Raw genomic sequence first — 26517 nt, 5'->3', positions numbered from 1 at the left:
GTGCTTTGCAAATAGTTACTTTATTGCCTGCTTGATTGAATGTGCTATTGTGATAGTGGCCGGGTTACTGGGCAGCTATTGCAGATACCCAGAGCCCCTGCAGGACAAGGGTTGACTGTCTGCCCACAGACAGAGCACAGAATCCCTTTGTCCCAAAACACTGTGGCCCCAGTCTTGTCCCTTCTCTCTTCTCCCTGTCCTCCCCAATTCGCCTTTCTCCTGATTAAAGCGAATATCGAACTTTAGCTGATTCATCTCAGAGCAGGTCTGTCTAAACCTCCTCCACTTTAATCAGGTGAGAATCAATACCTGGGTAATAAAAATGCTTTGAATTCCAAGATCAGAGAAAAAATCAAGCGTCTTTGAACATGTGCAGAGGCTGTGCCGCCTGCTGACAGACAGATGTCTCTGGGTTCTCTATGCCTTTTGTAGCACTGAGCTCTAAGTGCCACAGATGCAATTAAGATACAACAGCAAATGTAATTACTTTTCTATCAAGCAAAACAACTGTTGCGCTTGGTATCTATTTTAATTCTGCCCAATTCCCACCAAAGCTCTACCTGTCACAACAGCCTGCGCCAGTTTATCCGAGTTGAAGTTAAACGCCGTGAATCAATAGCATCTAGCATCTAATTTCATTGCAATATCTTCTTATTTAAATTCTGTAAAAAGAGATGGAATACAGGTAACTTTACAGGTGAATAAGGCAGAAGAAGTCAACTTTCAATGTCAGACTCTGATGTAAGGACTCACTAAAGCCTGTTCTGTTCTATATCCAATATGTCATGGTTCAGCAAGCATAGTTTAACATACAGCACCTGCACTCTCCAGCCAGCACTCTGATCCAGTTTGATTCTCAGCACACAGCACTACCTGCAGGTCAGCTAATGTTACTGTCCTTTTTCTGAAAAACAGAAAGCTGACAATTGGCCTTCTTGCTACCAGAGCTGTTCTGCTAGTACTACTAATCCACATGCATGGCTTCTGTTTGTGCACCAAACCAGTGTCCATATCCATATGTCAGTATGTAAAAAAGACACACAAACGCAAGGGAAAAAGGAATAGTTTGGTGACTTTATTAGAATAAGAAAAGTGACAGCAAGCAAGAGAGAGTGACGCCCAGGGGTCAGGATTGGGGGTGAGGGGTCAGCAGGAGCCCCCCCTCTGCCTGGTGCCATTACTGGGGTGTCTGTTTACAGTGGAGGGCCTGCTGGGTGTACCCCTGAAAACAATGAGTCTCTAATTCACAGACTGCATCCCACTGTAGTCAGAGTTAAAACCTTCATCAGGTTTAACTGTGCGGCTCAGTGCTGCAGCTCAGTAGCTTTTAACCTCATTACTGTCTATGAACACCTACAGTATGTCGCTGCTTCTGTTCTGCAGCTTCCACTAATTCTCAGAATCTGGGAGAGCAGTGAAGGTGAAGGGGACAAGTCGATCTCTCTGCTACCAGAAGACACCCAGCCTGGGTGTGGGGAGAGCAGATTGGAGACTCTCCCTACTCCAGTCCAGTGGAATTACAGTCCAGTCCAGTTTTAAAATCTCCACGCTGTGCTGAACATGCTCATGTGTTCTGGGACTGAAATTCTCTGTCCTGAACTTTCTATTTTGCACCAGTGATACAGCATCATTGCTTTTACCCCAGAAATGCCTTCCAGCTTGTGTACCTGAGCAGTTTGTCTCACTGTGCACACTGACAAGAGTGGATCTTAAGAAACTGCTCTTGTACTGATGACAAAGTTGTATGTCGTACAGGTGGCAGGTGCCTACCTTGAGCCCAGTCACGCTGGAGAATCCTGAAACAGCTCTGGGATGCTGGAGGTTCTGCTTTGCTGATGTTGGTGTGAGAGGAGGCCAGTGCAGTGTGCCCAGTTAACTTGTCCACAGTACTCCTCTGTCCCTGTTAAACTCTCCACTGTACTCCTCTGACCCAGTTAAACTGTCCACACTATGTCCAGTTAAACTGTCCACACTACACCCCTGTCAAGTTAAACTGTCCACTGTACTCCTCTGACCCAGTTAAAATTTCCACTGTGCACCTCTGTCCAGTTAAACTGTCCACACTATGCCCCCGTCTCAGTTAAACTGTCCACTGTGCACCCCTGTCCAGTTAACCTGTTCAGGAGGTTTGAACTTGCTTATATCATACAGACAGGATTCTTCCTTTAAAACAAGGGAAAGTGTTATTTTCCTGTAGTGTTCTGGATTAAAAAGTCATCTACCCAGAGACAGAGGGCACTACTGCAGCAGTGTGATTGTAGCACTGCAGATGGACAAAGGCCTCCTGCCACTCCAGCAGGAGCTACCTCTTCGTAAGGAAGAGGCTCTGATGCACAGATGCCAGCCTGCAATGTCACTGTCCCCCCCAACAGAATGACCAAACCAAAACCAAGGGAAAGGGCAACTCTTAGTAGTGACCAAGAGGAAAAATACAGAGTCTGTTCACAGTATCGTCAATAAATCTCACACATCAAGGAGCAAAAAATAAATGTATTCAAATAAAGTTAACTCCCAACACAAAAATAACATTCAAATCAAAAATAGTGACAAGAATAACCAGTGCTGTCTAATGTACTTCTCTAAAACATTACAAAAATGCAAAATTTTGTGCTTGTCTTTAAAATCTATACAGTGGGAACAAAGTAATCTACAATCCATCCAAAATGGACAGATCCCTTGTTCTTCTTTCCTGATTTTCTGTTTTCTCTGGAAACTGCCCCGTTGTCTCTGAGTCTGACTGGGGGCACTGTGAATCTGGGCACTGCCAGCCTGCAGGGCAGCATGTGGCTTTTCTGAACACAGGGTTTAAAAAGTGGAGACAAGGAAAGGGAATTTCTTGTTTCTATAGAAACCAGCAAAAGCCAAACTACAGCATCAGCGATTCAGACAGGACTGGCTGGCTCATGCCTCTGCAGGAGTTCTGTCCAGACCAGCACATGTGAACTCAAGATTTTTATCATTGATGTCTTTAATGTTATTAGCCACTTCAGCAGCCATATTACCCTGCAGCTCCCAGCTGGCCACCCACTGTAGTCCAGCAGGTGTGAGACTGGTCAGTAACTGGATGGGAGACCTCATGGGAAAAACTAAGGTTGCTGCTGGAAGAGGTGTTAGTGGGGCCCTGTGGTCCATGTGGGTCCTAATGCCCCAGTATAGAGACGGGAACACTACACTGTAAACAGGCACCGTCCTTCGGATGAGATGTAAAACCGAGGTCCTGACTCTCTGTGATCATTAAAAATCCCAGGGCGTTTCTCCTAAAGAGTAGGGGTGGAAATTTTCCATTGGCCCTTACCAATCATGACCTCCTAATAATCCCCATCTATGAATTGGCTTCATTACTCTGCTCTCCTCCCCACTGATAGCTGATGTGTGGTGAGTGTTCTGGCGCACTATGGCTGCCGTTGCATCATCCAGGTGGGGCTGCACATTGGTGGTGTTGGAGGGGATCCCCCTTACCTGTAAAGCGCTTTGAGTGGAGTGTCCAGAAAAGCGCTATACAAGAGTAAGCAATTATTATTATTACTTCCTCCTGGTCAGGGGCTGGCACTGCTGCTCTGCATGGCTGCACTATCCAGTGCTGTGGCCTGGAGAGAACACGAGACTTCACCACAAGAACAGTGCTGGCATTACTGTCTCACAAGACAGCCTCCACTGTGGCATCGTCACTGCCCCCGCACTTCCAAGAGCTGTTACTGATGGAGAGGTACAGGTCTGACAGGTAATATCTATTGCAATGCAATATACAGAATAGCAGTGTTTCGAGATGCAGGATGCTAGTCTGCTGTCTGCCTCTGTATTTCACTGACTGGCGGTTGAGAGTGGTTTCGGGTCACCTGGCCAGGCGTCCCGGGCACCCCTGCCAGCAGCGCTCAGCTTTCAGACTCATCAGCTCGCTGGGAGCAGGACTGACACTGACGCGCTCTAATCAAGCGTGTCAGGAACCCAGCCAAGGAGCAGGACGAGAGGACTGATGGAGCAGACAGGACATAACTGATTTACTCCGTACCTAAGGGGGTGAGCAGGGAGGGCCGGTGGGGTGTGAGAGTCAGCCGGGGGGAGGGCTGGGGTGACTGGGGTAAATGCCCTGCCTTCAGACCTCCTCCTTAGTGCAACGCAGGACTTGCTGTGTTTCTTGTTGCCAGAAAAATCAGGGGTCATATCTGATACCTGATCTTTATTTCCCTCTTCCTCTGCTGGTCTAGGCCCGCAACTCTTAAGTCTCTAGAATGAGGTCTTGGCAGGGAGCCCTCAGCCCTGGGAGGTGCAGACTGAGCCCACGCGGGCAGGACTCACCCATGCGTTGACATTAATATCCTGCACATAATAATCTCACACTCGATTAGGCTCTCTGTACATTCTACTTCAGCAGCGCATTAAGACAAAACTTTCCCCAGACTTCCACAGCGGAGCTGGGCTGATAAAGACATGGGCTGCTTTTTCATCTGCGCTGAGCTTTCATGTAGAAACTGACCCTGGGCAACAACACACACGACCACCCTGCTGTCCATGGTCATCTAATCAGACTGTCCTCTCCAGGCCGCACCCCCCCTCTCGGAAAACTAGCCTCTCTGCTTCCCAGATGAAAACTTTTCCTCAAGTATTAGCTGAGAGGAGAACCCTGCAGTAACACTTAATTCCATCTGACACAGGACCTTTGCCACTGTCTCATTCCCACTGCTGACTAACAGCCAGCCAGCAATCTCAGTGGAGCCAGAAAGACTTCACTTTGTGTTTAAACATAAATCTGCAAAGTTTATTATTTCTCCCAGAAATAAACATTCATCCAGACTACATTTATTTATTTTATCCCAGGGATGTCCAGTGCAGTACTGATTATATTTCTAGTTCTGGGGGGGGGGGAGGAGAATGGTTGTTTTATTTTGATATCTTGCAAGAGTTTCATAACAAGTGACTGTCTAACCCACCACCTCCTGGCCTCTGCACTGCTGCCCACAAATGAAGAGTCCAGGAATAAACGGCCGTGTTACAGGTCATCTGGCTGCAGGTTATCGATCAGAGCCCTCCTGCCTTTTGCTGCTTCTCCCCCATGTGTTGAGGTCAGCAGTCCCATCGCTGAGTCTCTTCTCAAGTACTCTGCCACCTACTGTATGTGTATCTGTGACAGCATGGAAGGAAAGAGGCATTAACCCTTTCATGTGCTGATCTGTAAAACTGCTGCAAAAACAGGACTTTCAAGTTCAACCTTTTCGCTGATTTGGATATGTTTTCCAATTTGTTTTCTAATCCGAAATAAGTATGGTCTCCACATATACATATGCCAGTTAGGACAGGCAGGACATTATCTGAACCATCAGATGCAACAATTCCCCAGGCAGCAGGAGATTCTACCCAGACGAGACCACTGTCAGGACACAGACACAGGACACAGGCAGGTCCTCTCCTGACTCACAGTGCCGTCTGTGACCCGTGCTCAGAACAGCACAAGGGACTGGACCGCTTGGCCAGAACCCAGGAATCAAAGAGTGAAACAAACAGGGCAGTTACAGGACAGGGAGAAATGAAGCGCAGCAGAACAAACAGTACAGGATAATCAAACCGAAACAAACAGCGAACCAGCAGGCTTAAAAAGCACACCTGGGAATTTCCAGTGTGCCTGGAGAGGTGCTGAGCGCAAGCTGGTCAGCTGTGTGCAGGATGTCAGCCTGCCTCCTGCAGCCTGCTGACAGCAAAGTGCTTCATCAATACTCTGCTGCACCCAGCAAGTCTTCCTCGGGAGTGCCCCCAGCTGGCAACATTCAGCAGTACTTCCAGGTCCATTCACACTCATCGCAGAGGGGCTCCAGCTGGGTGGCAGGGGAGAGGGGGTCATCAGGTCAGGGTTCACGTGCCCTCCCCCCATCACACATGCCCCCGGGCTGGAGGGGGTGTTTCTTCCTCTGTTCCGATCTTCAGTAGATAAAAAAACGTTCTCACTCTGTATTTTTTTCAAAAATAAAACCTTCCCCGTCCTACCCTGCTGTCCCTCCAGCTCCCCCCTCAGCTCAGGTGGGGCTCTCAGACAGAGCAGATTCCTCACAGCTCACTCCCCGGGCCAGCCTGCACGACTGCACAAACCCGTGTGCGCGAGAAGAGGGGTGTGGTACCAGGGGTCGTGTTTAAAGATTCCCTTGTACACTTTATCGGCAAAGCCATTTTAGGAAATCATACATATTTATAGAGACATTGGGATTGTGCTGCTGTCCCATCAGTTTCTCTGAAACGCATGTGTTTCTGAATTGCTTTTCTGCCTCCCCACATTAAGACAGGGCTTTGAGTCGTTCCAGTACTGCAGATCTGCACAAATGACCTTTCTTTGAGTCTCGCCTTGTCCATTAATCAGACTCAAACACAGTCTGATCTTGCTCAATGATTGTAAAAACAGGTTGTACGTGTTGCTGAGTGTCTTTAATCTGCAGTCCACTGATGGCACGTACAGGGCAAACAGAATCCATGTCGTTTAACTCAACGTGCAAAAGCAACAAGATCTTTCCAGGCTGGAGGGCCACCCTGGACTGTCAGCACTGCTCTCGGGTCCTGAACAGAACAGCCCATCCTGGCTCCTGCCAGCATGGCGCCCAGGATTTCCTCTCATCGCAATGCCAGCCTCCCTGTCTGTGCAGTTTTTCCACAGAGATCCGAGTGGAGTCTCCTGCTGGCTCCCAGAGCCTCTCTGTGTGGTGCTGTCTTGTCCCTGCTGGTGCGGAAACTCTGGGACGACAGGAAAGACAGAGGGGCCAGGCAGGCTAGGGGTGGGAGTCCAAGCGATGGTTCTGGCAGCGGGGGCTGGGGGGCAGGGGCTTCCTCACACTGTGCATCTGGGCCTCCCTCACTGGCCGGATGGAGTCCTGTCGTTGGTGCTCTTGTGGAGAAGCTTGCTGAAGTCTGCCAGGCTTCCCAGGCCTTGAGTGGAGTGCAGGGCTGCCCTGCTCAGGGCTGGGGGGGCACGGGATGGGTAGTGGTGGCGGCTGGAGGATGAGGCATTGTTGCTGTTGAAATTGAGGGTCTCAGGGTTCCATCGAAGGGAGTCCCCAAAATCCAGCTCAGTGTTAGGAGCTGAGACCACCCTCCTCCTTTCAGGGCTGTCCTGGGGTGTCACAGGATAGGGGTACTCCCCGGCTGAATTGCGCAGCGGAGCTCCGGGCCGCGTGCCATGCTCCCGGGACTGCGGCAGCTGGGGAGGGGGCTCGCGCACCGCCAGGGCCAGGTAGTGCCGCTCGGCCAGCTGGGGTGGGTCACCCTGCTCCTCGGGGTGGCGCATGCCTCTGGCGGTGGGCAGGTGCTTGGAGCTCAGGTAGATGACGGAGGAGGGGGGAGGGCAGGGAGTGCCGGCGGAGTTCAGGTAGGTCTGGCTCTGATCCCAGCTGGGGTCGCCCGCGCTGAGCCGTAGCCCCGGGGGGGGGCGCTTCTGCTGGAGGGGCGTCTGCTCAGGAGTGGGCAGCAGCCCCGGGTCCAGGTCCGGCTGGCTGAGCCGCATCACCCCTCCAACAGGTTTGGGCCAGCCGTTCTGCACCATGAGTGGTGCTAGTAGCGTCTCAGACTGCCCTCGTGGCGGTGGCCTGTCCCCGCCCCCGCATGGCCGCGTCACACTCACTACCGAGCCCCCACCGCCCTGCGGAAGCATGCTCTGCTCCTTGTCCCCCTTGCGCCGACCGCTGCTGGAACCAGCACCCCCGCTGCAGGCACGGCGACGGTGCTGGTGCCTCATGAACCAGCAGACAGCCAGGCCGGACAGTGCTGCCCCAGTGGCGAAGGCAGACACTGCAGAGAGCACAAGCAAGTTCACGGACACCAGCCCCTCTGGCTCCTCTACAAAACTCTCCTGCAGGAGCCCTGCGTACAAAGAAAGAAGGAGAGTTAGGGAGGCACAGTGATGCTTTACCTCAATCATCTTGCTGTTTGGTTATTTGAGAATTCAGTGGTCATGTAGTGAGTTGAGCAGGTGGATGGTGTTACATTGTGGGCTTTGCCATCTCTTAACAACTCTGTGGCTGGACCCAACTCCCCCCCCCACAGGCTCTGCAGGGCACCCCCTACACAAAATGGTGCCAGAGTACACCTGTGGGGCAGCCCGCACACAAACTGGGGCCAGAGTCCCCCCGTGGGGCAGCCCGCACACAGACTGGGGCCAGAGTCCCCCCGTGGGGCAGCCCACACACAGACTAGGTCCAGAGTCCCCCTGCTGGGCAGGAAATCTTCTTGCCTCTTTTTCCCATCTGTCTGGCTGTTCTGGAAGGAGTTTGCAGAAATTCATTTTCCTCGGGAAGGGAAGAACTTCGGCTGGTAAACGCTGTGCTCCACACATTAACAGTGTGCAGCAAACTTAATTAAACTCCTACGTGTTTCTGCCTCACAGCCACCCATAAATACGTAGTGAAAGAGACAGCAGCAGCCCCCTGGCTATGTGGAGACTCCTCTGCAGCTGGGAAGGGTGGCAGGACGGCCTCTGCAGACACACTTTGTCACTCAGGTCCCGGAGGGCTTTCAAGCTGCCTAATAACAGTACATCAATACCAAAACCTCTAACCATCTCCTAACAGTGTAAAAATCAGGGCTTCTCTCGTGTGTTTTCTGCTGTCTCTGTTACCCTGGCTGCTTTCTGGGGAACTGTTCCTTGCAGAGAACATGCTGGCCAGTGAGGAAGAGGTGATATGTGATAAATCTGTATATTCTTTAGCGCTTTCATGCCACATCAGCTCACAGCGCATAACAATAAAAATATAAAAATTAAAATGCACAGATTAATACAGTAAACCAACTCATTAAGGAGTTTCTCGAAAAGAGAAGGGGTGTAACCCCGGCGTCCTGGCCAAATTTCCCATTGGCCCTTATCAATCATGGCCTCCTAATAATCTCCATCTCTGAACTGGCTTCATTACTCTGCTCTCCTCCCCACTGATAGCTGATGTGTGGTGAGCGTTCTGGCGCACTATGGCTGCCGTCGCATCATCCAGGTGGAGCTGCACATTGGTGATGGTGGAGGGGATCCCCATCCCCATATAAGTGTAAGCAATTATTATTCATTATTATTATTAAAAGCTAGAGTGTAACAGTGAGTTTTGAAAGACAGGACTTCATAGTGCTGATGGACTTGCAACAGCTCATACTGGGCTGGCAGCTCATCCCAAAGCCTTGCAGCAGCAGAGCAGAGAGCTTAGGCTCAGAAAGTCATGCTTAGGTGACAGCAATGGTGTTCAATATCTGAACTTTCTTTAGTCACCAATGCAATCTAAAAGCAGCTGCTTCAGAACTGCATACTTTCACTCGTCTCCTGCCTCTCCCAGGGTGCAGTGTCCTCCCGAGAGGCAGCTTGGCTCTCTTTGTACACCTCACCCTTCCTCTCCTCCTCTTATTCTCCCTCTGCGTCTTAATGGAGGCCTGTTAACTGTGTGAGAATTACTTCTAGTAGAAATATAGGATCCACCACAGTATTTGCATAATGCATTCTGGACAAAGTGACATGCTTGTTGGTGTGTCAAAAAACCATTTAACAAATGTCTCTCCTTCTGCATACTACGCAGATAAATGGAAGGAGCATTAACATTACAAAAGATGCAATTTAGAGAAAATCTTGTTCTCCCTGTGAGCCGAGGCTGGGCTGCTACTTGGATGGGCTTTGATTTGATGGATCTGTAGCTATTAACTCACCTGCTCAGGCACAGGCACTCAACACAAAAGCCCAGGCAGAAGCTGGTCTGTCTGCAGAACAGAGTTCACACTGAATGCAGTCCTGCCAGATACAGATCCATGCCTCTACAGCGGCCTGAGGGTCTGTGTTCATAAAGCATTTAATCTGTGCAAAGTTTCACACAGTAGGCAGATACTCCACTGCAATCAGAAGCCGGTGTCATCCCTCAGCTCCTCTCCCTCAGAGCTGAGCATGCTGAGCAGCAGCAGTCCCGTGTGGTGACTGTTCAAACAAGCCCAATCTATCTGCAGTTTGTGGAGCAGAAAATGCATTTTCTGTGTGAGCGCAGCAATGCTTTAATTGAAATGAAATTAAAATAATGAATTAGCCTTTCTCCTCACTCAAATAAAAAGTGGATTTTCATACCAGCTGGCAGTTAAATGTGAGATGTACCTTTTCCCATAAAACGAATATTGACTTTTATAGTGGAGACATTTCCTTTACAGTCTTAAGCAGTAAGAGTGTTTCACCTTTTGGGGACAAAGAGCGAAGGAATAAATGGTTGGAAATGGTAAAAAAGGACATATCTTCTTTAAAAAAAAAATCTTACCAGCAAGAGCTATGTATCTGTAGCAGGAGCAATTATGTGAGACTCGTTGTGCCCGCGGTGCCTGCCCGTGCTGCGCCAGCCTGCTTGTTAAATTTTATTGTAAGCTGCGCCGCCTGTCAGGCTGACAACAGCTAATGGTTCCTCAGCTTTCGGCTCCAGTTACAAGTGCAGAGCACTGTAGGAGGGGGAAGGGGGGGGGGGGGGCTGCTGGAGGGGGGGTTCAGAGCATCTCCTACCTCCAGGGCTGTCGGCTGTTCCCTCTCTCACTGTCGCTTTGTTCTGGCTCGCTCTCCCTTCCTTTTCACTCCCTTCACACTCTCTTCCTCTGACGTCTCTCACTCTCCCTGTCTGTCCAGCCCTGTCCAGTTTCCCTGCTGCCTTGTGCGTGTCCAGATGTACTGTGCTCTAGTGGCACCACAGTTGGAATCTGCGAATGCGGATTCAAGGCTGCAGCAGTGTGTGTGGAGTTTTTCCCCTGTAACTGTGCATAAACAAGCTGGCTGCTCAGCTGTGACACTATCGATTTTCAGATGTGAGCCAGTGTCAATGGGAAGGAATCTGTGCTTTTGCAGGAGAGCATGATAATGAAACACAGTGCAGTCAGACAGGGTGACCTGCAGACATGGAAGAAAGAAGATCCTGCAGACTTCCTCCTGCCACTTTCCTTGAACTTCTCAGCTCGACCTTGGCTGTGCCGTGAGATAAGGGCAACATGTCTCAGAAGTAAGACCCTATTCACCCAACATGCAGCAAAGTCAGCAGCGATGTCTGGGCTTTACATTTGGCAAAATGGAAAGCACACGCGAGGCTCAGAGGTCTATTCTGTATGGGGACACTCCCTGTGACCCAGAGAGAAAACAAATACAGCACAGCTCTGGCCTCTGTTTGCATTCGGCTGAGACATTGACTCGGGCAATGCCACGCTCCGCATTTTGAGATTTTGGGAATGTTAAGCCGGAAACTTGCAAAACCTGTCGGCTCTTCTAGTCTGATTTAGTGGTGAGAGACAGAAGAGTTAATTTTTTTCTTTTCTCTACTGTGCAGCACAACATCTCCCCTGAAGGAGGTGTTTGAGATGTGCAAGGAAGACCCAGCTGCCCCTGGAGTAGAAGAAGTCAGTGCTTCTCACTGTGCTGTCTACCACGCTGTGTCTAAGAGATCTCCTTCTTTACACACAGCCTGCAGACGGCGCCTGTGTACACCTCTTCCAAACACTGAGCTGTCATAACAGTACATCCGGTTTTAAACAAAAACGGCAATAAACCCTGCATCAGATCAGAAACCAAAATAAAAAATCTGTATGCATTTTGTGCTATAGAGATGCTTTTCACTTCAGTATAACCTTAATGAGTTCAACCACAGCGAGCGAGCAAAGACTTCTAAATAATTAAAAAACATTTATTATTATTCATTCCAGAATGTCAGTGCACTTAGACTTTTTCTGAAAAGCTTCTCTTCATTGGTTCACCTCAAGGAATTTGCAAAGTCACAACTTTTCCCTCGTGTGTGGGTGAGCGGGCAGCTGCAGACAGAAGCTCCCAGCCTCGTCAGAAGGGAGAGGGTGAAGGGGAACGGACAGTTGCTCTCTATCATAGATGGCGCTCCTGCCAAACTGCGTCTGCCGGAGAGCTGCAGCTGTGACAGCAGGGACTGGAGTGACGCTCACTCCATCCATCAGCCCCATCCCACAACGCCCCACTCCTGCTTATTGATTGGCTCCTGGTATTTATCTGACTGCTCTGGAGCTGCGTGGTTTGAAAATCAATTCTCTCCACTTCCCCCAGTCCTGCCGATCTACCAAAGAGAGCCAAAATGCTTTCTGTTACCAGCTCATTTCTCTCCCAGTTAATTGAGCCTCAGCTCTGGAAAAAGTCAGCGCTGACAGCCTGCTCTGGATTGGCGATGCCTGTGAGGCCACAGCTGTTTATTCCCAGTCTGGGTGATCAAAGAGCTGCAGGGAATAATATGTGAATCTGAACCTGTGCTCTACAGGTCTCTAAAAAGTCTAAACAGAAACGACCCAGTGTCTTCTGACAGTGCATTTAAGACTGAGAACAGGAGGCACTTTTTACAGGGTTATGGGAGTCTGGAATGAGATAACCAGCAATCTTATCTGTGGATCAATAAGCTGCTATCTACAAAATAAATGAGGACTGAACAGGATCTTCTCTTTAGTAACCTTTCTTATATTCAGGGCTCTTTGCTCAAGAGAGAAATTTGCTTCCACTTTGTGAAGACTACTGGGAACATTTAGAGGTATAAATCTAGTAAGAGGATAATCCGGGTCTGGACTTGTTTGAACTAAGAAAATAATAGTTTTATTAATGTAAAAGGAAGTTTTGCAAAATTAAAGGTGGTGAAACCTAGAGTTAGAGTTAAAAGAAAAAGACCAACATTTGTAAATGGAACACAAGAGCCTGGAAACTTGTCCTGTGAGAGCTTTTCTATTGGGAAACAAGACCCATCTGGAAGGTGGACAGGATCAATCCCATCACTTCCTGCAAACTGCACATGGAGAGCATGATCAGAGCCTGGGGAGTCAGGGCAGCTCAGCGGAGGCCTCCTCTTCACACACAGGGACAGGGGCTGGGGGGAACACTCTGCTCCCTCAGGTCAGGTGGGGGCATCGAGGGGAGTCATGGTGTGGGTCTGGGCTCCCTGAGCTCCACACAAGCCAAGGGTCTGTGCAAGGACCCGAGCAGACATGTCTCTTACCGTCACAGTCGCCCAGGTGGGATGTGTTTCCATGCTCAACGTCCTGCTCAAACGGCAGCCTGCAGTGTGAGAGGAGAGGAGTTACAGCACGTCTTCCCAACACACTCATTCATGTGACTGTATCAGGCTCAAGGCCCACAGCGCACAAGGCCCAGCTATAGCAGGGGTTAAAGTCACTGTGGATGTTGCAGTTGTATACTGTGAGTCAGTACTTCTCTTTGTCATACTGACTAGCTCAGTGAAGATATACTGACTGCTGCTAACAATTGGAATATTAAATGTCACTTTGACTAATTTACAGCATTGGAAAAAAAAACAATAGTAATGAGCTGCAGCCCATTACAACACACAGGACTGGGTTAACTCCAGCTTCTGTTCAGGACATGTTTATCATGTTCTGTGACCATGCTGCCTGCATTCCTGAAACTATCACTCGTCCATGGCAGAGTCTGGCAGGCCTGAGGACTCCTGCAGAAGCGCAGATGAGCAAGTGGACGTACAGACACTGCTGCTCTGCAAGCAGAACCAACCCGACACAAACAGGCCTGGAGGCCTACAACCCACTCTGCCAAAGAACCATCAGCATCACTGCTTGTAGCAGAAACAGCAGTGAATTCCAAACTTAAGCTTAGAGGCTCATCTGGCACAAGCTCCAGCCTGTTTCTTCAGACAGAAATTCTGGAGAAAGACAAATCCAATTGCACACACTTTCACCTCCCACGTATGAATATCACATCGACTGCCCACCCCTCCCTGCTGGCAGCAGCTTCCTGACTCATCCCTCATTAAAGGGTGGTCTCCAACAGCCCTGTCCTCATGGTAGGATTGTTGTTCTGCCCTTGGGTCTTGGTTCGAATCAGACTCTTCTGGGCAGAAAGGGTTACCTGCGGCTGAACTCATTTACACAGCTGGGCAGACTGGAGGTACTGTGTTTACACACCTTGACCAGGGCACATAGAAGTGTCTACAGCAAGGTCTCGAACCCACGACCTTCCTGTTGCAGAACCATAACGTGACTCTCCACTGCACTGCTGGCTAGGAGGCTAATAACTTCTTTTCAAGTCATGACATTTTCACATCAAGCTTCCATGTGGGATATTGTCATCCTGTGAACGCTCCTCACCCTCAGCACCTGAACGCTCCTCAACCTCAGCATGTGAACGCTCCTCACCCTCAGCACATCAACGCTCCTCACCCTCAGCACCTGAATGCTCCTCAACCTCAGCATGTGAACACTCCTCACCCTCAGCACCTGAATGCTCCTCAACCTCAGCATGTGAACGCTCCTCAACCTCAGCATGTGAACGCTCCTCACCCTCAGCACATCAACGCTCCTCGCCCTCATCACGTGAACACTCCTCACCCTCAGCATGTGAACACTACTCACCCTCAGCACATCAATGCTCCTCACCCTCAGCACATCAATGCTCCTCACCCTCAGCACGTGAACGCTCCTCTCCCTCAGCACATGAACGCTCCTCACCCTCAGTACATCAATGCTCCTCACCCTCAGCAAGTGAACACTCCTCACCCTCAGCACGTGAACGGTCCTCACCCTCATCACGTAAACGGTCCTCACCCTCATCACGTAAACGTTCCTCACCGTTAGCACGTCATAGTCACACATTCATCTGAACCTGCCTCTGAGGTCTGACAGCGCTGATGCTCACAGTCTGTCTACAGTGAAATGCTGAAAAGTCCCAGTACCCCAGAAACTACTTTCCATTGCATGACCTACAGTCCACCAGTCCACTCTGTAATGTCTTTGCTCACCTGGTCCCTGGTTCCAGGAAGGAGCAGGTACTGCCCCGGGTCCAGCCACAGTAGGGGTCCCTCAAGGCTATGCAGTTCCTGCAACACAGGAGAGAGGCCCTGAGCACAGTCTCTCGCTGCACACTGACATTGACTGCACACTGCATAACAACACTGCACACTCCACATACTGACATACTGACACACTTCACACTGATGTATTGACTGCACAGTGCACACTGACACACTACACAGTGCACACTGCATGCTGACACTGACTGTGCACTGCATGCTAACACTGCACACTCCACACTGACATACTGACACACTGCACACTGACACAACATACATTGACTGCACACCAACACTGCGCACTGATGCACACTGCATGCTGACACTGACTGTGCACTGCATGCTAACACTGCACACTCCACACTGACATACTGACACACTGCACACTGACACAATGTACACTGACTGCATACCAACACTGCACAGTGCACACTGACACTGACTGCACACTGCATATCAACACTGCACATTGCACACTGACACACTCCATACTGACATACTGACACACTGCACACTGACACAATGTACACTGACTGCATACCAACACTGCACAGTGCACACTGACACTGACTGCACACTGTATATCAACACTGCACATTGCACACTGACACACTGCACACTGACACTGACTGCACACTGCATACCAACACTGCACAGTGCACACTGACACACTGCACACTGACTGCACACTGCATACCAACACTGCACACTGACACACTGCACACTGACACTGACTGCACACTGCATACCAACACTGCACACTGACACTGACTGCACACTGCATACCAACACTGCACACTGACACACTGACATACTGACACACTGCATACTGTACCCTGACACCGACTTCACACTATGCACTGACTGCACACTACAGTGTCCTGCATTCGGCTCTGACACATTTGAGCTATATTGCATGCAAGTTATGTAAGTTACTGTGTAACATAATAACAATGTTTTTATTTATAAAATGTGTTTCTTTGCATATGTGAGAACATACTGTAAGGACATTTATAAATGAGAGGAGGCCATTTATTATTTATGCTTATTAGTAGCTAATTGATCTGAGCAGCCATTTAATATATACAAGTCACAAATGCATATCATACGCAAACTGCATGAATATAACATCCCATTGTGTGTGTTTTCCACGTCGAGCCCTGGGTAGAGTCTTAAAGCCAGAACCACTAGGAATGAGAATGGAGAGACGTGAGTGGGCAGGCTTGGCAGGGCTGGGCACAAGGGGCACTCACTTCATGCAGCGGGCATGCTGCTGGCAGCGGGCCAGAGGGACGCGCACCACGCAGGCTGGGAAGGCCAGGAGCAGGGAGCGGCTGGGGCGGTCCAGGCTCATTGCCAGCATCCTCCGTGCAGAGGGGGAGTCTGCGCCGCACCTGGACAGGTACATCAGCTCATTGCAGTAATCAAAACAGACAGCAAATATGGCGACAGCAACAATAATACTAGCAATTATACTGTCATGTAAATGAAACAGTGTTGTGCTAGCAGGGAGAGCTGGTGTGCACAGTCACAGTGGGCACCCACACCTGAAAAAGGCAAGGAAGAGAAACGCAGCAGGCCCACCACAATGCAATATTAAAACCAGGAGTGTGAGACTTTCCCACGGAAAATGTGTTATGTTTTCCTCTGGCTTCCTCATATCCATGTTTTGCATTTATTGTGTTTTGCAATGGATTCATGTGGTTTGTGTGCCGTTACTGTTACTATGGGGTTCTTACACTGATTTAATAACAAAGCTTTACAAGGAGATCCAGCTCTCCAAGGCTCGGGAGCCAGTCAGATAGAGTGAAGAGCAGGACTCACTTGTCAGGGTTAAAGCCTTCAAACTCCTCCAGGAAGACGCTGCTGTAGGCAGCCCTGTTGTCCTCCCGGGGGTGGACGAGGAATTTGAGGACGGTGCCTGTGTCAGAACCCAGGAACAGCAGTGTGTGGTTCCTGTAGGGGCCGGCGGCAGTGTCCACCACGATCTTGCTGAGCTGATATCTGAGAGAGAGCAGAGACGGTCAGACTATCGGACCGCGTCACACACGTGCAGGCAGGCGGGGTGCTGGCGGCGTGCTGTTACCTGACCATGGTCCTGACGATCCAGGGCCGCTGACCAATAGAGGGGACCGCCTCGTCCATCAGAGGGTGTGTCTTCACAAAGTTCAGCACTTCGTCTGGGAAAGCTGTGGAGGAGTTGAACCTGGAGCCCTGGACAGCACAGCCGCCTGGCCTGAGAGGGAGAGAAAGGAGGGGGAGAATGGGGGTAAAGAGAGATTCACTCGGTGGGAGACTCCCTCTCAGTGCTAGGGTAGATGCCCTGTGTACCTGGGTTTCGGGACCAGCTCATCAGGCACTGCAGTCCAGATAGACTCGGGGAATTTCTGCTCCTTGAAGCGCCCCTCAAACACACTGGCCAGCTGCTGCATGTCGAAGGCGCAGACCGCGGAGCCGGGGATACTGTCGAGACACACAGGCAGGGTGAGGATCACACCCCTCTCTCCCTCCTGCCTGAAAACCTCTAACGTCCCCTACTGTACACCCTGTCCACCTCCACGCTTCATCTAAACACCTAAAGGCAAAACCGGGCTGAATTTTAATTACCATCATTAAATCTGATTATATTGTGTTTGAATGCTAAAATTAAATTCACTCTTTTTATTAAATTTTCTATAACAATGTTAATCAGATCCACCATCTGGTTAATGCACGTGCACTTCTTGTTAGTACCACTTAACTCATAACACTGTCCCCTGGCTTAGGATACAGAGAGCTTTGTTGCCATGACTGATCAATTACAGTGGCCAAAGCAATAACAATGAACAGAATATTAACAGCAAATCAGATTAGTATTATTATTCGAGACTCTCAGTCTGTGTTCCTCAGGTTGACAGTGGATCATGTACTGAGCTGCGAGCACCTTTGAGTTTCCTCCCCAGTCTGTAGGATTGGGAGCTGTTCTGATTCTGGCAGGTGTGGCAAATCTGGGATTAGATTTTTTAGTTTGGGGAAGAAATGTTTTTTTAGTCCTAGAGTATTTCTCACAGTGCAGAAGAAATGACATCTGTGTCTGTTTCTCCCTGCTGGCAGTGGGAGCACACAGCCTGTCCTCTATGGGCAGCCAGGTTGTGCCCATTTAGCCCTCTAAACTCTATCCTCCCCCCCAAATCTAGACCAAAATGGTTTTAAGCACATGCCCTAGTTATAGAGATACTGCTGCATTTTCAGTTGGCTTATTGAGGGTCAGCTTCAATTTCATGGCTCATGTTATTGCTCATGTCACTGTGACAGCACATTTATTCACTGAAGTAATGAAAAAGTGCAGTTTGTTATTTTCATAACTAAAGTGCTGATTAAAAAACTCTTCTGCAACAGACAGTGGAAAGCACAGTAAGAGCACTGTGACCCATTTCTACTCTGAGGAGGCCTGTGGGTTTTTAAGAGAGATAAACCAATATAATCGATTCAGTGGTAGGACAGACTTACTCTTACTTTGCAGTAGATTGTGCAACAAAAATTTGTTCTTTCTTGGTTTTAAGGTAGGATTGAAATGGTGAAATGTGAATACAGTCCCCAGTAGAATCTGGGGAAAACATTTCTAATTGACCATCCTAATGTGTGTGAATAAATATTATCAGGTGTTGTTATGTTTGTCTCACTAACGTCCAAACCTCAGGCACCGGCATCACCAGACTGAACCGCTCCAATGAGATAAATTAACAGTTCAATTAACTAATTAAGAGCTCAAGCTGATCTGCAAACTACATTGCTACAGGTGGGGAGGTAAGGAAGACTAAATGACGTGAAATGAAAACCTGTCCTGTCCAGCTCCCTCTGGAGAAATGGTGCCAATTCTGAGAACACCAGCACTGCTCCAGCCGGCTCTGCCACTGGGCACTTTCATGTCCACACAGTCACCCAGAGCAGATTCCCCAGCCACACCTCTCCCTCCATTCTCTCAGCAGCTTCTCACACATTCTGATTCAGACACTTCGAACTGATTCCCCAAAAAGCCTCAAAATATTGGATCGAGAACTATGGGGTTTGGTGACCTTCCAAACACCTTCCCCTCCCACACACACCCACCCCCCTCTCTCAAGCTTGAGTTCAAATTCTTTTCTCCATAGCAAACTGAACAAGTCCTGGCAAGCATGCACAGCAATACCGCGCTGACGCAGAGAAGGCCTCCACAGCATCAGTGTGGTCTGGCTGCATCTACAGTGTGCAGGGTATTTACAGTGTGTCTCTGGACTGTGGAGGGTCTGTATCTGCAGCAGGAGACTGGACACTCTGAGGCTGTTACTAGAAACACTACCCTCTTTTTGCTATCTCTTTCATATTAGTCTTTCCCTACGTTCTGAATCAATCAGCTTCCATCAAGTTTCAGTTTCTGTTGAATGATCTCAGCTTGAAAAGTTTAACTCATTTCAAGGATTTCAGAACAGAATCTGGTGACGTTCATAAACTCTATTTCTGGAGGCCATGCTTCCTCTAATGAAGTTGGGTAATATAAATAAACACAGAAAATAAATCATTCCACCTCGTTCCTCTGCACTGGCAGATGTTACCAATTACTGTCATCTCTCCCTTATTAAAATTAATCTTCCCTTTCTCTAATCTCACAAGAACATGTTTTATTATTAGAAGTAGCTAGCAACACAGATTAAAGCAAGGCAAGATGTTAGAACTGCCTTCCTGGCCATTAAAGATGAAACAAATACAATAAGAAACACTAATTGTATCTAGATCCAACCTGACATAAGACCACAGGCCATTGCCATCAAAGTAAGAATAAAATAGAGTCTCCTGGCAGAGTGCAGAACACATTAACAAGTACTTGCGCCACTGATTTCTTGCACAGGGGCAGGGTGGCCGCCAGCGAGCGAGACAGCAGTGTGGCACCGTGCCTCTCTCAGGCAGCTGAAGGGCTGAATGCCCTCCTCTGCCAGGATACCACTGTGAAGCCCAGGCTGTGTCTGAGCTCTGGCTGAGCTCTGTCACTCCTGGACCGGGACCAGCATGGCCAGTTGACCGAGTGCTGCTGGGACTGGGCATGTCTGCGGCACACAGGCTGCCCACTCCTCTGCCTGTGGGCCTGGCAGTGCTATGAGCAGGAGCTGATTACCACCTGACAAGTGCAGTTGGGGTTATTAAAAGAAAAATATTGGACATTTTTTTTAAATAAAAAGCTTCTCAACTCAATGTAGAACAAAATGCATTGTTTTTCCTCAAAGGGTTGGAGGCATCTGGCGGACGCCACCCTGTTTGTTGTTGAAGCCGTTGGCCTGGGCTCTTCAGTTCAGTTAAATACCAGAGACTGAAACAGCGAGATGTGCTGAATGGCCTTCTTGCTTGTTCCTTTCCTGCACTCACTTCATTCAAACATCTCTAAGACTTTCCCTACCAAGGTCCTGAAAACAGGCGCTGTGCTCTTTACATATGTTTCCCTGCATGAAGAAAGTATCCAGGAGAGAGCAGAGTTCAGACTGAGTGGGCCACGATCTGAGAACATATTTCTACCTTGGTTATATTATGCATTTGTTTTTTGCAGAAGGAAAACTGAAGCTCTGAATGATAAGAGAAATTTCCTCCATGATTCTGTCGTCTAGGAAAGTCCTCCTGGAGCCTGTGGGCCTGAATCCCTTTTCCTCTTGAGTGAGAAGGGTGCAGACCTGAGTGTGGCCGTTGGCGTGCGGGGGGCTGGCTGGTTCCAGGGGCAGCTCTGAGCCCCGGGGCTGCTGTGCAGAAGCAGCTGCTCAGAGGCATCTCTGGGAGCTCAGAGCCTCCTGACTTCAGATCATTTTCATCTGCATCTGTTCGCTTCGCCAGCTCCCCCAGGCGAGCGGGAGGTACGGAGTGTGTGTGGGCTGAGTGTGTGTGCGGGCGTCTGAGCCTCGGTGTGTGTGCGATTGTGAGAAGGGAGCCCTTGCTCCTGCTGTGGACAGACAAGGGGCACCTTCGACCTGTGGACAAGGGAAATGTTCCCAGCAGCTGAGCAGCTCTGCCAATGTCGACACTAATAGTTCTTTCTCATGCCTGTGATCCTATTGCCCAAATACTGGCGGCCCAGCTCTCTGTTTTCATGTGTTAATGACGACTCAGAAACACCCTGCATTCTCTCTGTTTAGTCAGCAGCTCTACCACTTTCCACTCTCTGTTCTGCAGGCAATATCACTCCAGGCTGCTGAGCCACAAAGACTGTTCCCAGTCAGGGCTCAGAAACACACACAGCTGATAAAATAATTTAACTCTTCCAGTGGTGATGTGGGAAACAGATGTTGTCCATTAGCATCTTGCAGTTTCCTCCTGAAATTAATCCCCCCTTCGCTCTTCTCCCCCTGACAGCAGGCCCCCGTTAATAACGGCGAAGGAGGTTATTAGAGATGGCATTTACAGCACCCTGCTCTCTCCTGCCATGAATACCAATAACCTCATCTGCATGAGCGCCCACCTGGCCCTGCAGTGCATCTGAGACCTGTCACCCCATCACTCACGGCAGCCCACTGACACCCCGGCACCCCCACCCGTACCTGTTAGCAGACATTTAAAAGAATGGGCAAACCGCAATATACATTTCTGCCTGTAAGAAAACCTCAAATAGACTGGAAGACATAAACCCTCCAATAGTGATAATTTAAAAAGCAAACTGTACTGTGTAGCCAATTGGATTCCTACATCAATCTACAATTCATTAAGCTAAACTGGGCACACCATATTTGAAGTAGCTATTGTGGTTTCCTACAAAACACAATGTGGAGCTCTATGGATAAAAATAGATACAAATAAGGCTTAATTAGGGGATAAAATTAAATAAAAAAGTTTAATTTCAATGTTTGTTATATGCAATGATAATTTTATCAGATATATATCTGATGTAAAAATACACATTGAATTTTCAATTTGTTTTCATGGTGACTAATTAAGTGCTTACAGCTTCAATACAAATAATGCCTTTTGAATTTGTTGTAGCCTGACGACAGCTAGTGTGGCTGAACTGCTCGATCTCGAGTTCCCCAGCTGGGAGTCGCGCAGTGTGTGCCTGGCCAGCCCTACCTGTTGGCTGGAGTGGAGAAGACGCCCAGCACAGTGTCGCGGCCATGCAGCCGGATCACTGGGCTGGTGGAGTGCAACACATTGAAGTAGAAGTGGGCGTCGCCGGGGACAGAACAGTTGAGCCGCGCCTTCAGGAAGGACGTCCACTGCTTCTCCAGGACGCGCTGAGAGCCGCCCAGGTCCCCCTTACAGACCCGTGCCACCCGAGACACCACCACCTGTGGGCACAAGGCACTAATACACACTGACGCACACACCCAGATGCAGTGATACAGTATCTGACACACATTGACACACACACGCCCAGACACTGTGATACAGTATCTGACACACACTGACACACACACCTAGACGCTGTGATACAGTATCTGATACACACTGACACACACACCTAGACGCTGTGATACAGTATCTGACACACACTGACACACACACCTAGACGCTGTGATACAGTATCTGACACACACTGACACACACACCCAGACGCTGTGATACAGTATCTGATACACACTGACACACACACCTAGACGCTGTGATACTGTATCTGACTAACACTGACTGTGATACAGTGATACAGTATCTGACACACACTGACACACACACCCAGATGCAGTGATACAGTATCTGACACACATTGACACACACACGCCCAGACACTGTGATACAGTATCTGACACACACTGACACACACACCTAGACGCTGTGATACAGTATCTGATACACACTGACACACACACCTAGACGCTGTGATACAGTATCTGACACACACTGACACACACACCCAGACGCTGTGATACAGTATCTGATACACACTGACACACACACCTAGACGCTGTGATACTGTATCTGACTAACACTGACTGTGATACAGTGATACAGTATCTGATACACACTGACTCTGATGCAGTATCTGATACACACTAATGCACATACTCACACTGGGTTCCAAATGAACCTATTGACTGTGCGACACCAATAGAGATTAAATTTGAGTAATTACCCAATATTTAAAATTAGCTCTCAAAGTCAAGGACATTTTAAGTTGCAGAACTGCGAGAATTGCAACTTCTGCAATTGCCTTTCTGCCGATTCCATGAAACTGTTGGAGACGAAGGACATGAAACCGTTGCCTCCTTGGCCAGGTTCTTCAGGCAGTGGATTAGAAAGTGCTGAGTCTTACCTTCTCCAGGTAACTGAACTCCATGGCCATCTCTCGGAAAAAGAAGTAGATGTGCTGACCCCACTCCACTGCACTGACGAAATATGGCTCTGTAACACAGCACACGAGGCAGCTCTGTCAGCTCATCGGGACATTGCACACCTGACATATTTAAACAGCTTCTTCTCCCTGCGCCATCGTGCTGACATCAGTGTGTCCAGTTGCCCCGTGCCCTCAGCCGATCTCCCTAGACTTCTCTGTTAGTGCTGAGAGATACAGTAACTGAGCCAGACAGGCACAGTGCTCTTCTGGAAAACAACTTGTCTCTCAGAAGTGCTTTTCACACAGAAGAGCAAGGCTTGCACTGAGGGGAGGGTTTAGTGCTTTTTGAGCTCAGCAGTGAATGCAGGATGCAGGATCACAGATGGAGATTAAGAGCAGGTACACTGAGGACTAGAGCAGCCAGAGAGTGGTGTGGCTGTGGGACCAACCCCCGTGTTGCTGGCCTGCATCTCTCTGGGGCCAGAGCTGAGTGCCCCTCTGTCTTGGGGGCCCTGTGGAGCCCCACTGGCTGCGCTGCAGGACAGCGGCTTACCTCGGAACCACTTGGAGTCGTGCTTGACGGTGCGCAGGGCTGGGCCGTCCCCCAGGCTGCGGTAGATCACGGCGTCGATGGCCAGGAAGTCTGTGACTGTCGCTGTGAACAGGCTCCCATCTGAAACGACAGGCAGACGTCACTGGCTGGGCAGAGCAGAGGGGGGCGGGTCCCAACAGGGGCGCCAACTCCCCAAGCCTCACCTGCGAACAGGGCGACGTTGGCGTGTCTGGGGTCGTAGGGGCAGCGCGCCATCCCACTGATCGTCTCCCCCACCATCTCGAGCGTGTCGCCCTGAAACCCAGAAACACACACTGTACTTGGAGTCGGACACACACCCTGACCCTCCTTTACACCCCCAGCTTTTAATGAGTCACTTTTTAACTCCTCTTCACGCGCAACTGGGCAAAGCCTGAAAATGTCAGCATGGGATACCACAAGAATCGTTGGTTTCAAAATGGAAAAAAAGTCAATGTTACTGAGTTCTTTTACACAATCACGGAAGGTACACCTCCATTGTTCTTCCTACATCCAGCTGTCCCTTGCAGTGTACTGAGGGTATGAACACATCTGGAGACAGCTATGTGCCAGCTGTCGGCGGCTTTCCCTGAGCAAGGCTGTTAGCTGACACTTTGCCCACGTTCGCCCCTCACACTGACAGAGAGCCCTGCCGGTGGACCTGAAGCCACAGCCCTGCCTTGCCTGCTGCTGGAGGAAAGACCATCTCTACCTGCTTTGAAATGAAACAATTAAAGAACAGTTGTCATGCCAGCAAAAATATCCTATAAATAAACCTGCTGAATCCGATCCTCCCTTTCGCTCTGTCTCCCTCTCCAGGGACACGTACAGAACATCAAAGCCTTCGCAGGCGCGCTCTGCTGTAGCAAGTGTCTAATAAACAGCACGCGTGGAAACACACAGATCAGGACCCATTTCTAACCCTACGCAAATCCTTAAAACTGTATCCTGTATTCCATAGTTTTACCTACAGTATTTATTTTGTATAATTTTTTCCATATCGTGAGAATGCATTTTGAACTCCATTTATAGATCACACACAACCCCTGCAACTCCCTCTCGCTGCCTGCCACAGCCTTAATTAAAGCAACCGGAGGCCTGCTTTATTAATCTAGACGGCTACGCAGGATGGTAATTTAATACAGTGGCCTTAAAACCTCACTGACAGAGTAAGATTGAGCGACGTGTAGCTGGTGTTATGAACTTAGTAAATTAGGTGTGAGTTCATAGCTTGTCTAAATGCTGTTTTTACTGGGCTCCACCAGTTCTGGGCCAGCCACCGCTCAGGAGGGAGACACAGGGAGGAAACAGACCCCTCCAGTTGGCTCCCCTGGGTCGATCTGCATGGCCTGGCTGCAGGCTCACTGCCCATTTCTCCCTGATCCGCGCCAGGCTGAGTGCTGGCCAGCAGGGGGAGCAGTACTCACAGTGTAGTTGGCACACAGTGGGTTGAAGGCGTTCGTCCCACAGATGAATAGGCCCTCCTGCCGGCTCAGCAGTACCTTCATGAAGTTCCGACACTCGTCCTGCGAACAGAGAAAGAGGAGAGAGTCTGAGACCAGGGGGAGCTAAGCATGGTTTGAAGGATTCTGTCAACGAGATACTGTTTAACACCTAGGACAAACTGATGCTTCAGCTAACCAATTAACAATCAGGGTAATTAAGAAATTTAAGGAGATATAAAATCCAGAGGTAGTTATGATCACTACAGGATTGGGCTGCCTGTCTGTTGTTTAGTTTAATGCTTTTGACATTGCTACAGCACATCATGAGAATAAAACATCCTGTGCAGAGCAAGCACAAAGAAGTGACTCAATACAACCTTTAGTGCTCAGGAAACATCCTCAGCCAGGCCTAACAGCCTGTTAATCACCCCCCCCCCACGGCCCTGACTCTCCGTACATGGCTGGGAAAGGGGATCTCCCGCAGATCAGGTGACCAGACTGATGTAATCTGGGCGTTAAGGACTTTACCAGATGCTGCTGCTCAAGTCCCTCCTCCAGGGTGTGGGGGGGTAACTGTTTTTTAGGACTTGATATCCATACAAGGCACTAGTTTAATTGAGAGGGACCCTGTGTGTGTATGAGATTTGTGTATCTGCGTGTACACTCACTTCCTTACTATTTCTTTGCTTGGTGGACACCAGAGTGCCTTGCAGTGTTTGTGAAGTTTTAAAGTAAAAATTCAAGGGAAGTGATAAGTTTATTGCAGAGCATTATAAAGCTTACAGATTTACAAAAAAAAGGAGGCCATTCTGCTCTCCTTGTCTATTTGATAGAAGCTAACTGATCTCATCCAGTCATCTGAGACCAGGGAATCTTCTTCAACAACATGGCTGGGTAGCTTGTTCCAGTCTCCCACATGTCTTAGCATTAAGAAGTGCCTCCTGTTCTTGGTTTTAAATGCAATTCCAAATGTTCTCCAGTTGTGCCGCCTCGTTCATGTGTCACAGATGATTCTGAAGAAGACCACTGAGTCAGCTTTGCTAGGGCCTTTGAGGATGGTGAACACTTGTGTCAGGTCCCCCCTGAAGAGTCAGAGTTAGAGACAGAGTCTTCTGTGTTCAAGATGAAAACGTTCAATTTCTTTAGCCTGTCAGTACAGGACTTCCTTCAAGGCTCAGAATGTATCAGGCTGCTCCTCTCTGGACTGAGAGAACAGTAATAACTGCTGATGTGATTAAAATTGTACACAAAATTCGAAATTAGGTCTTACTAAAGCATCATACAATTTCATCATAGCATCTACATTTTTTACAGTATAACCTAAAATTGCATGTGCCTTTTTACTGGTTTCCCATATTGTCTAGAAGAAGTAAATATTGTGTAAAAATAAATACCACGATCTTTTTCAGACATTGCCTCTTCTACCCATTTTGCATTTGTAGTTTATGTTTGTAATACCTGCGTGTA

General features: G+C 49.0%; 1 protein-coding gene across 1 annotated transcript in view; it reads right to left on the bottom strand.

Moving 5' to 3' along the window:
* Positions 1 to 1054: 1054 nt before the first annotated feature.
* sema6bb (sema domain, transmembrane domain (TM), and cytoplasmic domain, (semaphorin) 6Bb) overlaps positions 1055 to 26517 on the bottom strand; it is a 67523-nt gene continuing 42060 nt past the window's right edge. Inside the window, exons 6-17 of the mRNA XM_088907747.1 lie at positions 25033 to 25131; positions 23791 to 23881; positions 23588 to 23707; positions 23014 to 23102; positions 21834 to 22051; positions 17109 to 17240; positions 16864 to 17013; positions 16602 to 16781; positions 16031 to 16171; positions 14727 to 14804; positions 12954 to 13012; positions 1055 to 7833 (exon numbers count right to left, since the gene is read on the bottom strand). Of these exons, the coding sequence (XP_088763873.1) occupies positions 6830 to 7833; positions 12954 to 13012; positions 14727 to 14804; positions 16031 to 16171; positions 16602 to 16781; positions 16864 to 17013; positions 17109 to 17240; positions 21834 to 22051; positions 23014 to 23102; positions 23588 to 23707; positions 23791 to 23881; positions 25033 to 25131 (2361 nt within the window). The 3' untranslated portion in view covers positions 1055 to 6829. The remainder of the gene's footprint in view (positions 7834 to 12953; positions 13013 to 14726; positions 14805 to 16030; positions 16172 to 16601; positions 16782 to 16863; positions 17014 to 17108; positions 17241 to 21833; positions 22052 to 23013; positions 23103 to 23587; positions 23708 to 23790; positions 23882 to 25032; positions 25132 to 26517) is intronic.

The sequence above is a fragment of the Atractosteus spatula genome, chromosome 28, assembly GCF_055471065.1.
Source record: "Atractosteus spatula isolate fAtrSpa1 chromosome 28, fAtrSpa1.hap1, whole genome shotgun sequence".
Classification (NCBI taxonomy): domain Eukaryota; kingdom Metazoa; phylum Chordata; class Actinopteri; order Semionotiformes; family Lepisosteidae; genus Atractosteus; species Atractosteus spatula.
This window is presented reverse-complemented; position numbering and strand designations above follow the sequence as displayed.